The 17,623-nt window shown below is 47.3% G+C and overlaps 1 protein-coding gene across 2 annotated transcripts in view; it reads left to right on the forward strand.

Annotated features, from left to right (window-relative positions):
- LOC126260007 (UDP-glycosyltransferase UGT5-like) overlaps window positions 1–17,623 on the forward strand; it is a 74,719-nt gene that overhangs the window by 31,919 nt on the left and 25,177 nt on the right. For both annotated transcript variants that reach the window (XM_049957166.1, XM_049957167.1), the window contains exon 3: window positions 7,633–8,213. In XM_049957166.1, the coding sequence (XP_049813123.1) occupies window positions 7,633–8,213 (581 nt within the window). The remainder of the gene's footprint in view (window positions 1–7,632; window positions 8,214–17,623) is intronic.

Raw genomic sequence — 17,623 nt, forward strand, 5'->3', positions numbered from 1 at the left:
TTGTGAATTCACCAGGAAAGTAGTGGTACAGGGTACCCTCTGTCAGACTCCGTTCATTGACTCGTGGAGTGCATATGTAGATGTTGAGGTAGATGTAGACTTCCAGCGGCACAAAAACACTCTTGTATTCTTTGAGAAGTTTCTGACCGTGCTTGAAACACTTTCTGAGTAAGTTCAAGGATTTTGCTGGCTGGAGGCATGTATGGAAGTATACGTCTCCCCGTTGCATCCCAATGAGTGGACTGGATAAATCAATGAAGGATCCACACATTCCTCAAGGCGTTTATAGTGTGGTGTGGAGTGATGTGTCGTCCCTTGGTATCCTGGCCACCAGATATGTGACAACAGAGTATAACATTCGTGCCACATACTGGCGAACATTCGACAACCTTTCAGCAGTTACCAAATTAGTCCTGTTGTCATATCCAATAACCCTTCACACCTCATTCCAGGAGTGGAAGAGGTATAGGTCTCCAGTATGGCTGCCACCTGTGACCTTCCAGCGGGCTGTCCCCAGACACTGTCACGCCGATCTGACCGCCACGGACAGAAGTGAAAACCATTGATGAGCAGCTACCGTGTCCCAGCTGACCCAAGCTGTACACCTCGGGTAGGCATCGGCCCGCAATTTGGTTTCAATGCGGCCCACGGAAGAAAACGTGGGCGACACAGTGACACACTCCCGCTGTACCTCGGCCCGGACACATTTTCTGGTATTTCCGTCGACGCTGAGTTCGCCTCAGATTTACAAATTATGACACAGATAAGTGAAAGTATTGCTTGCCCCGAGCATGCGCAATGCCATTTCGCCGCCACTGGATTTGAACGACACGTTTCCAGTGTAAGCTCCAAGTTACTCCCCATGTGCTCATGTGAGTTTGGAGTCTGGGGGCCACAGCTCTGCGTTGAGGGGCTACACGTTAGTTAACTGCTTACTACCTTTATCTGCTCTGTTCGCTGCTCGATCACAAACCATGATAATGGGCGACAGTTGCACGAAAGGTGTTCACTATCCGCAAAATGCGCCGATTGTGTGATTGGACTGAAGAGTTCCTAGATAACAGAACGCAGCATGTCATTTTCAATGGAGAGAAGTCTTCCGAAGTACGAGTGATTTCAGGTGTGCCGCAGGGGAGTGTCGTAGGACCGTTGCTATTCACAATATACATAAATGACATTGTGGATGACATCGGAAGTTCACTGAGGCTTTTTGCGGATGATGCTGTGGTATATCGAGAAGTTGTAACAATGGAAAATTGTACTGAAATGCAGGAGGATCTGCAGCGAATTGACGCATGGTGCAGGGAGTGGCAGTTGAATCTCTATGTAAACATTTGTAATGTGCTGCGAATACATAGAAAGAAAGATCCCTTATAATTTAGCTACAATATAGCAGATCAGCAACTGGAAGCAGTTAATTCCATAAATTATCTGGGAGTACGCATTAGGAGTGATTTAAAATGGAATGATCATATAAAATTGATCGTCGGTAAAGCAGATGCCAGACTGAGATTCATTGGAAGAATCCTAAGGAAATGCAATCCGAAAACAAAGGAAGTAGGTTACAGTACGCTTGTTCACCCACTGCTTGAATACTGCTCAGAAGCGTGTGATCCGTACCAGATAGGGTTGATAGAAGAGATAGAGAAGATCCAACGGAGAGCAGAGCGCTTCGTTACAGGATCATTTAGTAATCGCGAAAGCGTTACGGAGATGATAGATAAACTCCAATGGAAGACTCTGCAGGAGAGACGCTCAGTAGCTCGGTACGGGCTTTTGTTGAAGTTTCGGGAACATACCTTCACCGAGGAGTCAAGCAGTATATTGCTCCCTCCTACGTGTATCTCGCGAAGAGACCATGAGTATGAAATCAGAGAGATTAGAGCCCACACAGAGACATACCGACAATCCATCTTTCCACGAACTATACGAGACTGGAATAGAAGGGCGAACCGATACAGGTACTCAAGGTACCCTCCGCCACACACCGTCAGGTGGCTTGCGGAGTATGGTTGCAGATGTAGATGTAGATGTAGATTTGAACAGAAAGGTGTAGTTAGATCGGTATGTCATCCAACAAACATTTGCGTCACGGACGTTCCTATAGACTTCATGCTCCAGGAGCGCTGCTGTCGCGTCCCGTGACAAGGCAGTCCGCGAGCTTATGGGGTAGTCCTTCTTGAACGCAGGAAAAATATGTGATTTCGTAATTTTATTTTCAGCTGAAATGTAACTCTAACTCTGTTGATATAGTTTTATTCCTTACACTTTTGTCTTTAAGAATTAATCTTTGTGTACTCATCGGACACTCCATGTAACTGCCGCACCACGAAGAAGGACCCCTTGCAGCTGGAACGTTATTTATCGGCAGCAGTTTTCTCCTATTTGGTCCGTAACAAAATAATTTTATGTAAGTCATTTTCAATATACTTTCTATTAGCATACACAAGATAATTGAAAAATACACTCCTGGAAATTGAAATAAGAACACCGTGAATTCATTGTCTCAGGAAGGGGAAACTTTATTGACACATTCCTGGGGTCAGATACATCACATGATCACACTGACAGAACCACAGGCACATAGACACAGGCAACAGAGCATGCACAATGTCGGCACTAGTACAGTGTATATCCACCTTTCGCAGCAATGCAGGCTGCTATTCTCCCATGGAGACGATCGTAGAGATGCTGGATGTAGTCCTGTGGAACGGCTTGCCATGCCATTTCCACCTGGCTCCTCAGTTGGACCAGCGTTCGTGCTGGACGTGCAGACCGCGTGAGACGACGCTTCATCCAGTCGCAAACATGCTCAATGGGGGACAGATCCGGAGATGTTGCTGGCCAGGGTAGTTGACTTACACCTTCTAGAGCACGTTGGGTGGCACGGGATACATGCGGACGTGCATTGTCCTGTTGGAACAGCAAGTTCCCTTGCCGGTCTAGGAATGGTAGAACGATGGGTTCGATTACGGTTTGGATGTACCGTGCACTATTCAGTGTCCCCTCGACGATCACCAGTGGTGTACGGCCAGTGTAGGAGATCGCTCCCCACACCATGATGCCGGGTGTTGGCCCTGTGTGCCTCGGTCGTATGCAGTCCTGATTGTGGCGCTCACCTGCACGGCGCCAAACACGCATACGACCATCATTGGCACCAAGGCAGAAGCGACTCTCATCGCTGAAGACGACACGTCTCCATTCGTCCCTCCATTCACGCCTGTCGCGACACCACTGGAGGCGGGCTGCACGATGTTGGGGCGTGAGCGGAAGACGGCCTAACGGCGTGCGGGACCGTAGCCCAGCTTCATGGAGACGGTTGCGAATGGTCCTCGCCGATACCCCAGGAGCAACAGTGTCCCTAATTTGCTGGGAAGTGGCGGTGCGGTCCCCTACGGCACTGCGTAGGATCCTACGGTCTTGACGTGCATCCGTGCGTCCCTGCGGTCCGGTCCCAGGTCGACGGGCACGTGCACCTTCCGCCGACCACTGGCGACAACATCGATGTACTGTGGAGACCTCACGCCCCACGTGTTGAGCAATTCGGCGGTACGTCCACCCGGCCTCCCGCATGCCCACTATACGCCCTCGCTCAAAGTCCGTCAACTGCACATACGGTTCACGTCCACGCTGTCGCGGCATGCTACCAGTGTTAAAGACTGCGATGGAGCTCCGTATGCCACGGCAAACTGGCTGACACTGACGGCGGCGGTGCACAAATGCTGCGCAGCTAGCGCCATTCGACGGCCAACACCGCGGTTTCTGGTGTGTCCGTTGTGCCGTGCGTATGATCATTGCTTGTACAGCCCTCTCGCAGTGTCCGGAGCAAGTATGGTGGGTCTGACACACCGGTGTCAATGTGTTCTTTTTTCCATTTCCAGGAGTGTATTAAGCACTAACAAAATGGTAACGTGTTGAAATAAATGTCACTTTCTTCGCCCACAAAATTGAGACAGAAGCTTGAACCGAAAATAGACTTTTGAAGATATCGCAGAACGGCTACGTACAATGGTAAAGAATTCAGTTCAGAATGGCAACATCAAAATTCAATCAAAATCTCATGTACCGTTCTCAAGCTATGTTTCCTGGCAGTTTGAAAAATATGCTTTCATAAGAAACATACCGCTAGTGAGCGACTCCTGGATCATGCAGCAGTCCTTTCAGATCCTCGTGGTCGCGCAGGTCCTGCGAGGCTCTTTGGCAACCTTTGCCATTCGCTTCTCCGTTCGCTCGATACGATTTACGTTCGCTTGCATGCAGAAGCTGTAGCAGACTGGTCCGATCTCAAATTCAAGCAAGTTCATAATTTCAATAATGCCTGTCAGTCCATCACTGAAATTATTTGTCAAGTATGTCTTTCCATACTCTGTGAATGGTTTTCGGAGACACTTTTTTCGAAATCGGCTTGTAACCTGAGAACAGAGTTTCTGGCAAATTTGGGCTGAACGCTGCCCAAGTAGACATCCCGGAGAACGTATCAAGCATAAAAAACACAATTTCAAATTTTCAAAGAGGACTACACCTTTAAGTAAGAATGCGAATCAAGCCTACGGTTCACCGAAGGTTGCTCAGGCAAGTATCGCAAACAAGTCCCTGAGCACAATGTGTTACAATTTTCGCCTGAGAAGCACCACTGACGTCAGAAACACCTAACAGGCATCAAGTGCCCATACCATTTAGCATCTGTAGGAATAGGTTTACTCTGTACTGAACATACGAGAGTCGTTCGAAAAGTGATGCAACTCGTGTTGTCTTGGCCAGCTTGGGGTGAAAATTGCGGAATTTTTTTTTGGCACATCGTGCGATATTCCCTCTTCAGCCGCTATTGTTTTATGAAGTTCCAATTGGTGGCGGCACTTATATGTAGCCTTCCAAATGGTGTCTGAAACAGAGGTGAGTCCATACAGGGAGCTCTCACTGGGTTTCTTTTTGCGGAAAACCAGAGCGTCGCAGAATTCACAGACGCTTTCAGAATATGTAGGGAGATCCAGCAGTGAACAAAAGCGCGGTGAGTCGTTTGGCCCGGCGCCTGCCAGCATCACAACAAGTCGCGCGAACCTGTCCGATCTCCTTCGTGGTGATCGGCCACACACAGCTGTGAATCTTGCAATGTTGGAACGTGCTGACTCTCTGACTTGAGGTGATCGATGGATCATAATCACGTCGCTGCTCAAATAGACGTCTCTACAAGTAGTAGTGAACACTCGTCTACCAGTTGAGGTACATAAACGTGTGGGCGTGCTGGCTTCGCCACCGCCTAAGAAAAGATCGTAAATACCAACGAAGGACCATCTGTGCCGAACTGCTGGCCCATTACGAGGCGAACCAAACCTTATTCCATGGAGTAGCATCACACCACCTCTCCTCAGAAGGAAAAGATCGAAGGGCACCCTCCGCTGGTAAAGACAAGGCGACGGTCTCCCGAGGCTCTGAAAGAGTTGTTTCCTCATTGCCTGACGATCGTCTCTGAAGTGTACAGTCCTTCCATCAGGAATTTGGAGAAATAATTTTAGCGTGGTCGACGCCACAACAGAACGAAAGAACTTCTCCTTCCCCATGACAACCCAAGGCCTCAGACAAGTCTGCTCACCCGAGAGCAGCTTAGAAAACTTCATTGGACTGGTCTTCCTCACCCGCCATACAATCTGGGTCTCGCATGTTCCATCTGTGTGGCCCAATGAAGGATGCACCCCACGGGAAGTAGTACGTGGACCATGAGCACGTTACTGCCGTAGCAAGGTGTTGGTTCAGTCATCGACCAGTGGGCATGCAGGCCCTCCCAGTGTCATGGCGTAAAATCGTCGCATTGAACGGTTATTGTGTTGGAAAATAGTGGTTCATAGCCAAATGAGTATTGGTATCCCGGATAAACCAAAACATTTTTAAAAAAAGTGATGCGTTACCTTATTGAATGCCTCTCGTACGCTCGCATAAGAATGAAAGTTTAATCAACTATGGCACTGCCATGGTCCTAATGGGGTATTAGTTTGGTAGCTTTTATTCAACGTGTGCCGTTGTTGTTGTGGTCTTCAGTGCTGAGACTGGTTTGATGCAGCTCTCCATGCAACTCTATCCTTTGCAAGCTTCTTCATCTCCCAGTACTTACTGCAACCTACATCCTTCTGAATCTGCTTAGTGTATTCATCTCTTGGTCTCACTCCACGGTTTTTACCCTCCACGCTGCCCTCCAATGCTAAATTTGTGATCCCTTGATGCCTCAGAAAATGTTCTACTAACCGGTCCTTCTTTTTGTCAAGTTATGCCACATACTCCTCTTCTCCCCAATTCTATTCAATACTTCATCATTAGTTATGTGATCTACATATCTAATCTTCAGCATTCTTCTGTAGCACACACTTCGAAAGCTTCTATTCTCTTCTTGTCCAAACTATTTATCGTCCATGTTTCACTTCCATACATGGCTACACTCCATACAAATACTTTCAGAAACGACTTCCTAACACTTAAATCTATACTGGATGTTAACAAATTTCTTTCTTCAGAAACGCTTTCCTTGCCATTGCCAGTCTACATTTTATTTCTTCTCTACTTCGACCATCATCAGTTATTTTGCTCCCCAAATAGCAAAACTCCTTTACTACTTTAAGTGTCTCATTTCGTAATCTACTTCCCTCAGCATCACCCGACTTAATTCGACCACATTCCATTATCCTCGTTTTGCTTTTGTTGATGTTCATCTTATATCCTCCTTTCAAGACACTGTCCATTCCGTTCAACTGCTCTTCCAAGTCCTTTGCTGTCTCTGACAGAATTACAATGTCATCGGCGAACCTCAAAGTTTTTATTTCTTCTCCATGGATTTTAATACCCACTCCGAATTTTTCTTTTGTTTCCTTTACTGCCTGCTCAATATACAGATAGAATAACATCGGGGAGAGGCTACAACCCTGTTTCACTCCCTTCCCAACCACTGCCTCCCTTTCATGCCCCTCGACCCTTATAACTGCCATCTGGTTTCTGTACAAATTGTAAATAGTCTTTCGCTCCCTGTATTTTACCCCTGCCATCTTTAGAATTTGAAAGAGAGTATTCCAGTCAACATTGTCAAAAGCTTTCTCTAAGTCTACAAATGCTAGAAACGTAGGTTTGTCTTTCCTTAATCTTTCTTCTAAGATAAGTCGTAAGGTCAGTATTGCCTCACGTGTTCCAACATTTCTACGGAATCCAAACTGATCTTCCCCGAGGTCGGCTTCCACCAGTCTTTCCATTCGTCTGTAAAGAATTCGCGTTAGTATTTTGAGGCTGTGACTTATTAAAGTGATAGATCGGAAAGTTTCACATCCGTCAACACCTGCTTTCTTTGGGATATACCACTACCAATTTTTATCAGTGTATCTGCCATACAAATGAAAATGAAATCTACATATTGGGCTTTTTAAGAAATAATTACTGAGCGGAACCGCTTAAGGAAGTAACTGCTGTTCTAGCACCGATATAAACAGCCTACGGGCAGTTTTGTGACATAATATCAGAGTGACCTTGCATGGGGTCTCAGTAGAGTCCACCAATAGTAAAAATTTCGACTTTAAACTTGATCATTCTTGAAACTAGACATCTCGCCTGGTTGAACAGGCTACGCAATTCAACTCACTGCTTCCTTTTTCTTTTCAGGTAATCTCAACGTATTCGAAGCGGCCTCGACAACTCTCTTGGATTTGGCGAAGGAGTTCCTTGTGCTTGCTGAAAAAATGTGTCACGGATTTCTGAGGGACGAAAATGTACAGAAGTTACACAAGTCGGGCAAGAAATTTGACGTCATTATTCTGGAGAACCTCTTCACAGAATGTGTACACGGATACGCTCATGGCCTGAAAGCGCCTGTAATTGTGCTCTCCAGTTTCCCGGGAACGGACTGGATGGCCGACATGGTGGGAAATCCGACCCCGTACTCTTATGTACCGAACCCATTCCTCGCGTTAGGCACCCACATGAGTTTTATCGAGCGACTTCAGAATGCACTTGTAAGTATAGGAGGAAAAATCATCCGTCAGTTTCTGTATCTGCCAATGCTGGATTCAATTTTACAGACGTATCTGAAAGATCCGTCACTACCTTCATTGTCCGAAATCGAAAGACAGACGTCGCTTTTCCTGGTTAATTACCACTTCACCCACGGTTGTCCCCGGCCACTTGTACCCAACATGGTGGAAGTTGGAGGGTTGCATGTCAGGCAACCAAAAAAGCTACCCGAGGTAAGTTATGGCAACATTAACTCGAATACTAAATCTTAACGAATCTGGATATGTAGGTATTATACACCTTCTCTGTTGATTAGCGCCGGCAAGTGTGGCCGAGCGGTTCTAGGCGCGTCAGTCTAGAACCGCGCGACCGCTACGGTAGCAGGTTCGAATCCTGCCTCGGTCATGGATGTGTGTGATGCCCTTAGGTTAGTTAGGTTTAAGTAGTTCTACGTTCTAGGGCACTGATGACTTCAGTTGTTAAGTCCCATAGCGCTTAGAGCCATTTGAACCATTTTTGAACTTGCGAAAGTATACAATGACTAATATGACGAAAATCCACCCTTTGAGCCACGCTACCTTTTTTAACAGGCCCCTATGCTCGTTTTCGACGACGGTTTGTGTGCCTACTTCTTTTCGTCTGTATCTTAAAAGAATAAACGGAATCTGTTGGTTCATAGAATAACTTTGTCAATTGCGTTAGGCATCTTTAAGCATTCAATATCAAATACTACCGCGAATGTGATGTAGCGCGTTTTGAAACGGGTAACGAAACTCACAGAAAGTAAATCACTGTAGAAAAAATTCAGATTGGAAATGCAATAAATACATTCCGCTAGAGGAGTCAACCCATAAAACTGAAATATGTATATCAACGCTTTGGGAGACAATATGAACAGCCGCCTCAGGTTGCCTGCAGATGGTACTGTCGTTTATCGACTAGTAAATTCATCCACCCTAAAGAACGAATAGTGTGAGGTCATCCACACGAGTGCTAAAAAGAATCTGTTAAACTTCGATTACACGATAAATCAGTCATCTGTAAAGGCCGTAAATTCAACCAGACACCTAGGAATTACAATTACTAACAACTTAAATTGGAAGGAATACATAGAAAATATTATGGGAAATGGTAAGTAAATTCTCCCTTTTATTGGTAGGATACTTAGAAAATGTGACAGATCTACTAAAGAGGCTGCTTACACTACGCTTGTCCGCTATTTTTTAGAATACTGCTGCGCGGTGTGGTATCATTATAAGATAGGAAGTTGAAAGAGGAGTGGCACTTTTGTATTATCGCGAAATAGGGGAGAGAGTGTCACTGAAATGATACAGAATTTCGGGTGGACGTCATTAAAACAAAGGCGTTTCTTGTTGCACGGGATCTTCTCATGAAATTTGTATCAGAAACTCTCTCCTCCGAATGCGAAAATATTTTGTTGGCGGAGACCTACATAGGGAGAAACGGTCATCATATTAAAATAAGGTAAATCAGATCTCTCACGGAAAGATATATGTCTACGCTTTTTCCGCGCGCTGTACGAGATTGGAATAATAGACAATTATTGTGAAGGTGGTTCGACGAACGCTCTGCCAGACACTAAAGTGTGATTCGCAGGGTACCCATGTAGATGTAGATGAAGATTAATTTCATAGGTGATACAGCTGTTCTGCCGTGTATGGCAAAGCGAGCTTTAAGCGGCTGATTCGTCTTCAGCTTGCCAACGGACACCACTGGCAGCCAGTAGAAACAATAAAAAAATAAAAACAATACGCGTCTGCACGATGAAGCGTCACTTTCCTGATTATGATGGCTTCCGAGCATTCCGCTTGTTAGCGAGACACACTGGTCATATCAGTTATGTTCCAAAACTTGATGATATTATACACTACGCAACAAAATTAAATTATCACTTTTTCGAAATTTCGTACTTTCTTCCCATTACGATGTGTAAGTTTGAAATTTGTCTAAAAGTTGAATACAACTTTCCTGTGTAGTGATGCAAAATCTTGGCGCCCTTGTGCCGGCCGAAGTGGCCGTGCGGTTAAAGGCGCTACAGTCTGGAACCGCAAGACCGCTACGGTCGCAGGTTCGAATCCTGCCTCGGGCATGGATGTTTGTGATGTCCTTAGGTTAGTTAGGTTTAACTAGTTCTAAGTTCTAGGGGACAAATGACCTCAGAAGTTGAGTTCCATAGTGCTCAGAGCCATTTGAACCATTATTTTCTTGGCGCCCTGCGACGTCACCGCCCGGCTGTCATCACATGCGAAAAAAAAACACTAAAGCTCAGAAGTTGACAAAAGGTTCGGAGGCATTACACTCCGGCACGCCGTAATACATGCGCAGTGGAATGCCGACTCGGCGTGTTGTCTCGACGCCGACGAAGTGGACTTCGCACGTGGCCAAGGGGATATGCGACGGGGCAGCAACGTTTCGTACACTGCCCAACGAAATTGAAACACCACTTTTACGAAACGTTGCAGTTGTCTCCCACTGCGATGCATAACTTCGGGGAAAAAAAAGAAAACAGAGAGAGAGAGAGAGAGAGAGAGAGGGAGAAGGCCACACCTCGGAATATCATGTGCGCTACAAGTGGGTTAGTGATGTCATAATGGCACAAATCTCTCGACAATTCAACCCAATACAACTATGGGCGTGTCACACGATGGGAAGGTCGTCACAGCGCCTCTTGCAGACATCTAACCCCCTTCTTCTGACGTCTCTGCGATGGAGATCAACCCGCCGGAGTGGCCGTGCGGTTCTAGGCGTCAGTCTGCTTTCGGCTGCGGTGTGACGAGGACGTCCGCTGCGCCCCGCCGTGCGCGACCGTGAGCACCTGCTTGTGTTTACCTTCTCGCGGCGCGAGTTGTATTTGTTCCAAGTTCAGTGCGACTATGGCACACACAGGGCGCCACGATACGATCAAAATTACTTTCCAACCAGATCACGCGCGTCCTCGAGCCTATGAAACAGAACAGTTCATACGCGACGATCTACGTTTAGATCCGGCGACTGTCGTCGGAATACATTTTTCTATAACGGCGAGCGTGGTTTATGTTAAAATGACCAGTGCAGAGGTCTGCGCGACAGAGGTTTCTAAATACTCGAACTCTCTCCGATTCAAACATTCTGACGGGCACATCGGTGCAGTGACGGTGGATCATGCAGGCATGGGCCTAAGGACTGTAAAGGTTTTTGAGCTCCCCTTCGAGGTCCCAGAGGAAGTTGTCAAGGACGCCTTCCGACCATATGGCAATGTTATCAGCCACGTTGCAGAAAAGTGGCAAACTTTCTCGACGTATAAGGTCTACAATGTTGTGCGCCAAATTGAGCTCAAGAAACATGTGCCGTCCTATTTGAACATCGGTGGCTGTCGTGCAATCATCATGTACGACGGTCAACCGCGTACCTGTTCCGGATGTGGGCAGGAAGGCCATGTTCGGTCGAGCTGCTTACAACGTAGAATTACGCAGATACCAGTGGGGGACTCCGTTTCCCCGACGGGGACGACAATCCTGCCCCTCACGTACGCTCAGATGACGATGCGCACCATAGTAGAGGACGAAACGGGCGATCAGACACACCCATCGACGTCAGAAGTACCAAGGGAGGAAGAGGAAGGACCCTCGGTGCCAACCAATATGTCGCCCCCTCCACAGCAACAACAACAGCAACAGTCCCACGGACTCCAGACGCAACATAACATTCAGAACGCGATGGACGTGGACGCGAAAATTGTCCCGACCGCGGCTTTCCTAGCGGAAGGTGATACGACGCTGGATTGCCTCCCACATTCGGATACGGATGTCCACGTTCGAAAGCAACGTTCGCCTCGACGACGCAAGCGACGTCGGCGGACCCCTTCTGACGATTGCCTCCTACACACTGCCGGTCAAGAAGGTGACATCTCATCAGACGGCATGGATGCTGCGCCTGCTGAGGATCTAAGTGGTGTAGACGGTTCACTTGCCAATACTACGAGTGCCCAGTTACTTCTTGCACCACAAACGCGGCAGGTCGCGTCGATGGATGGCGATCCGTCTACCTCTACCAAAGACGACGTACGTGAGAGAGATTTAGGTGCCGATCAGCTACACAGCATCGTGTTGCACCCACTGTGGTCGGACGATGTTGAGGAACTTCCTGAAGAGGGCACGGGTGACAGGGGAGGGGGCGGCATTGAGGGTACCACTCCTAGCGTGGAAGACTCATAATTTGTAACGGGTTTGGTGGGTCCGGCATCTCTTGCGGTTAGCTTTTATTGCCATGGCGTCTACCCTAGGTGAAGAGGCTAGGCAGCACACCTTTCGCCCTGCCACAATCAATATCAACGCGATAAGGGCACCACACAAACTAACAATGCTACAACGCATGCTTGATGCGGCAGACATCGACGTGGCCCTCTTACAGGAAGTATGTGTCGCTAGTTTCTCTCTTCTACCGATTGTGGTGTGGCTGTCCTGCTACGGGACGGTTTGGCGGCTACGGACGTACTGTACTTACCGAGTGCAAGAGCCCTCGTATAAACGGTGTACGACTCATCAATGTATATGCGCCTTCAGGATCAGGGAGACGGAGAGATCGGGCCCGCTTTTTTTCGGAAGATATTACGCGTCTATTTATGGGCCGCATAGACGATATGGTGCTCGGAGGAGATTTTAAGTGTACATTATCTCCGTCTGATCAGCAGCCACATCACGTCCCGTGTGCGGAATTGGAAATGCTAGTGCCTGACCTCCACCTGATTGACACGTGGCGCCACATCCATGGCTCAGCTCCTGGTTACACCAATTATACAAGCCATTCGTAAAGTCGGTTGGACAGGATTTACGTCACAAGCACCATTTCGACGGCGACGAGAGGAGCAGAGCTCTGGCCCACTGCATTCACCGACCACACAGCCTGTATTTGCACCACTGCCCTCCAACCTGCACGTGTGTGGCGCAGTAGGCCTCCCTGGAAACTGAACGTCGCCCATCTGGACAAGCCGGCATGTAAAGGTGCTGTCGAAGAGTCGTGGAACGCGTCCTTACAGCGTCGTGGTCGTTACCGATCGACCCTCAGTTGGTGGATTGAATGTGCGAAACCTGCTCTTAGGCGCACCTTCATGGCTTACGGCCGGGAAGCAGCGGCATGGAGGAGGAGCACAGAAAACTTTTATTACACCGTCCTACGGGAATGTCTTGCTATGGAGCCCTCACCTGACAGGCAGATCATAGTCAATCGTGCGAAAGCGCAGCTCGTCTGCTTAGCACGCCATCATTTACAGAGCGCTGTTATACGGTCGCGTGCTCCAGACATGATACAATCAGAAAGGGCAACGCAGGAGGCGCCGTAGGGCACTGGTAACCGACATGATAACCGACGACGGTCGACATGTGGTAGAACAAGCAGATATAGCAGAAGCCTTCTATGGGCATTACGCTCAACTTTATTCAGCAGTGCTCCCTGATATGGCGACGGTAGACACCGTTTCAGCACATGTCCACGGTACAGTTCCACCAAACATGGTACCGACTTTACTGGGAGAAGTGACAGAAGAGGAAGTGCTCGACGCCATTGGTAAAGGTGCTCCCCATAAATCACCAGGAATCGATGGATTACCATTAGAGTTCTATCGAGCCTTTAAACAACTGTTGCTACCGTGTTTGATTGAAATTTGCCAGGAATTGATGTCCCCGGGTATAACATTGCCTGCACCATTCTTGGAAGGTCTGATTGTCCCCATCCATAAGCTGAAGGGACGGAATCATGTCCGCGACTATCGTCCCTTAACGTTATTGAACAGCGACTTCAAGATCTTTTCGAGGCTGCTATCAGTACGTATTCGCGGCACACTATGGCACGTCTTGTCCGGCGATCAGACGTCCTTGGGGGGACCCAACAACATCAGAACTGCGTTATGTCGTTACAGAGATCTCATCTCCCTTGCACGGGTGAGACGTTTGCCGGCAGCCCTCGCGTCTATCGGCTTTAGCCAGACTTTTGACCGTGTGGGCCACACTTTCCTCACGGCCGTTCTACGGCGCATGGAATACCCCGACCCCTTTATCACAGTGTTGACACGCCTACTACATGGTGCAACTTCTCGAGTTCTTGTTAATGGAAGACTGACGGCACCCATGCCGATCCGCCGATCAGTACGACAGGGATGTCCATTATCAACATTGTTATTTGCATTGGCCTTAGAACCCTTGTTGTGTGGTCTCCGAGACAGGCTCACTGGAATACAGTTCGGCGGCTCCATCTATCGTTGCACCGCATATGCGGATGATTTGATGATCGTCATGCGTGGAGCTGACGACATGGCCGCGGCTTTGGTCTGGATTGCAACCTACGGTACAGCTTCTGGTAGCCAAATCAACGTTGACAAGTCCGTCGCCTTGAGCACCGGGATTGGGCTACCGCAGGAACACATTGCCCCCTTACGCTTCAGTGATACTGTACGCTGCTTGGGCTTAGATTTCATGAACGACATGCGACGCGCGACGACGCTCAATTATCGACGCCTTCTTAACCAAATTAGGGCCGGAATTGCAAATCAGCGCTTGCGATCCCTCAACATCGTTCAGCGGGCGTATTATGCCAATGTATACCTTGCGTCCCGCATACCGCATGTCGCCCAAACGCTACCCATTCCGAAGTCCTTGGCTCGTAGCATTATGGCAGCGCTGGGATACTTCGTCACCGCTGGTATGTTACTGAAGATCAGATACGAATCTCTTACCCTCCCCAAGGAAAAAGGTGGTCTAGGCCTAGTTAACGTCCATGATAGGGCCATTGCCCTCTACGTTAGCTCACATTTATGTCTGCTGCGCCGTTGTCCTACGAGCCTCACGAGTCTGCTTCTGACGGCGCTACGACCTGCTTCACTAAGAGCGCCGGTGCCACTACAGGACATCCCAGCGCCCCTCTTTTACATAGGACGTTTCTATTTAGAACAAAGTTACTGCAGAGTCGCGCTCACGATACCACAAATGGCCACAACTCGACGCCTATGTCATGACATGCTGCAACGCCGCCCCCTAAATGTGGTCGAACTAAAATATCGTGACGTACGGTGGCGCGTGGTGTGGAAGACTGTACACGATGCCATGCTTGATTCCGATGTTGTTTCACAATGGTACGTAGTCGTTAATGGCAAGCTGGTGACGCAAGAACGTCTCTACAATATCCACATGGCAGAATCTCCCAATTGTGTGGGTTGTAATATAGTAGATTCTGACGAGCACCGCCTCAGCTGTGGAGAGGCGGAACCGGTTTGGCACCTAGTGCGGCAGATGCTGGCTTATCTCTTGCGAGTTAGGCCGGAGCATATATCTGCACGCACGTTATTGTTTCCGGATGAGACATTTTACCCCAAGACTCGAACCAACTCTTGTCACCTGGATACGTGGACATGCAGTCCATTACCTCTGTCGTGACTTCTGGCTCTATTTGCAAGAAAGACATCATGCTATTTCCGGGCATACCAGATATCGACAGTGCTTCGCAAACTACCTATGGAGTGCCTTTCACAGCCCGCCGTGCATCTGGAATGTTCCAGGCAGTGGCAGATGAGGTCAGAACGAACTGCAAACGAGCATATATTGAACAATCTTTATCAGTGGGCGCAGTCCCTGGGAAGCCTCACTACGACGTGGTAGCTTTCTTTTCATTTTATTTATGTTTCATATCTTCGATGGCGTCTTCATTCTGTTTTAGTTTTCCAGGCTTGATTAACTATGACTGTTCGCACATTGATATCTATATAAATAAAAAAAAGATTAAAAAAAGTGGTCAGGAGACCTGCGTTCGAATCCAAATAAATACACAAGAACAAAATAAGAACAAAATGAACAACAAATAAAATGTAATAAAGTATTATACCCTTTCCTTTTTCCTTTTATTTTATTTTTTATATAAAGTTCAGAGGCATATTTAATTTTTGTTCGTTGGCGGAACCTGAAGTGGTGGCGAACGGCCGTCCTAGTTAGCTTTAGGATGAAAGTGGCAGTGGCAATAGCTTTGTTTTGGTTTTTAGGCTAGATGGGTTTTTGGGAGTAGTATGGGTGATACGGCCCAACGCCTGAAGTGGAAGAGGTAATAAAAAATAAATAAATTAAAAAAATGAAAAAAAAGGAAAAAAAGGGCGCTACAGTCAGGAGCCGAGCGACCGCTACGATCGCAGGTTCGAATCCTGCCTCGGGCATGGATGTGTGTGATGTCCTTAGGTTAGTTAGGTTTAAGTAGTTCTAAGTTCTAGGCGACTGATGACCTCGGAAGAAGTCGCATAGTGCTCAGAGCCATTTGAACCATGTTTTTGATGGAGGTCAGAATCGCGACACCCAGCGTTGAAATCACGCGGTTTCCTTATGGATGGCCAAGGAAAACATTTCAGACACAAAGACTTCCAGAATCGACTTGAAAACACCTGAGTAGAGGGAGTGGTGGGTTTCATTGAAACATCCCTTTTCCTGGGGAGTCGATTCCCACACATTCTGTCATTGAAAACGACAAATCGCAGTGCGATGAGTAACAGGTTGTTGACAGACTTTGACATAGCTGATCGCCTCAGACGTTTAAACCCTTCTCTAAGGACATTGTGGGCTGCAATAGGATTGAACGTGGTCGTATCCCTTTGGAGCGCAACGCAAATACAATTTTTGTCTCATTTTCAAAACCAGTGAACGAAATTTGAACGTGATCAGAAACATCAGAAGGTACTGATGGTTTTTCTATCCTCCTGTTTTCCACCCCGCTGTGGAGTGATCGTGTGAAAGTGCAACATTAAAACGTGCGTGGATAAAACGGCAAAGGATCCCTCTAAGGCCCTCCAGGTTCGGAAGTACCTCAATTCCAGCGACGCACTTTTGTCGCCTACATTAGTTATGTAGCTGCCGGTTAGGTAACCCTTTCGACTCCTCCTGGGTAGGGTTAGTTACATGTTCCACAGATCTTTGCAACGATCCTTTACCGAAATTATGTGGAACGACGCATTTTAAAGGATGTGCATACATGATAAGTGTTAACATTAATGAACACATTATCGTTTATACCAGTATAAACTGAAGGTGGCGTTGCGAGAAAGGAAAAGGAAGGGGCTGTCATTGTCACTTGGAATTTGTCCTCAACAACATGGACCAGTTTTAAAAGAACAGTGACATTCGTGATTATAATACCACAAGAAAGAAAGGCTTGCACTATCCCCTACTTAACCTATCTTTGGCGCAATGTCTGACAGACAGCAGTAATAGTTTCAAAAATAAACTGACACTCCTTCACATCAGTTACCATACCATAGGTGAATTCTTGAATAGGAATAAACAAATGTATGTAATATACGCATTTTGTGCTATTTAAAGGAATGGGTAGTTATTAAAAATTTTAAGCTTAAAAAAAAAGCCTTGATTCATGTGTGCATTTGTTGTGCACTTGAAACGTTCCACATCATAACGGTAACCGTGAGATTGATCAATGTCACACGTAACTAGCTAACCTGCATCGGGACTTTGTGTGGAATCAGCAGCGAAAGAACAGGCACCACGCTTTCGTACAAGAAATTATCGTTTTAATTTTTTGTTTGTTTTTGCCTACTTTCTTTCGCTAGAGCACATGCCAGGCTAAACTGGTGTCGAAGTATCTAAGAGGCTCATTGGTAACT

Source organism: Schistocerca nitens, chromosome 5 (genome assembly GCF_023898315.1).
Source record: "Schistocerca nitens isolate TAMUIC-IGC-003100 chromosome 5, iqSchNite1.1, whole genome shotgun sequence".
NCBI lineage: Eukaryota > Metazoa > Arthropoda > Insecta > Orthoptera > Acrididae > Schistocerca > Schistocerca nitens.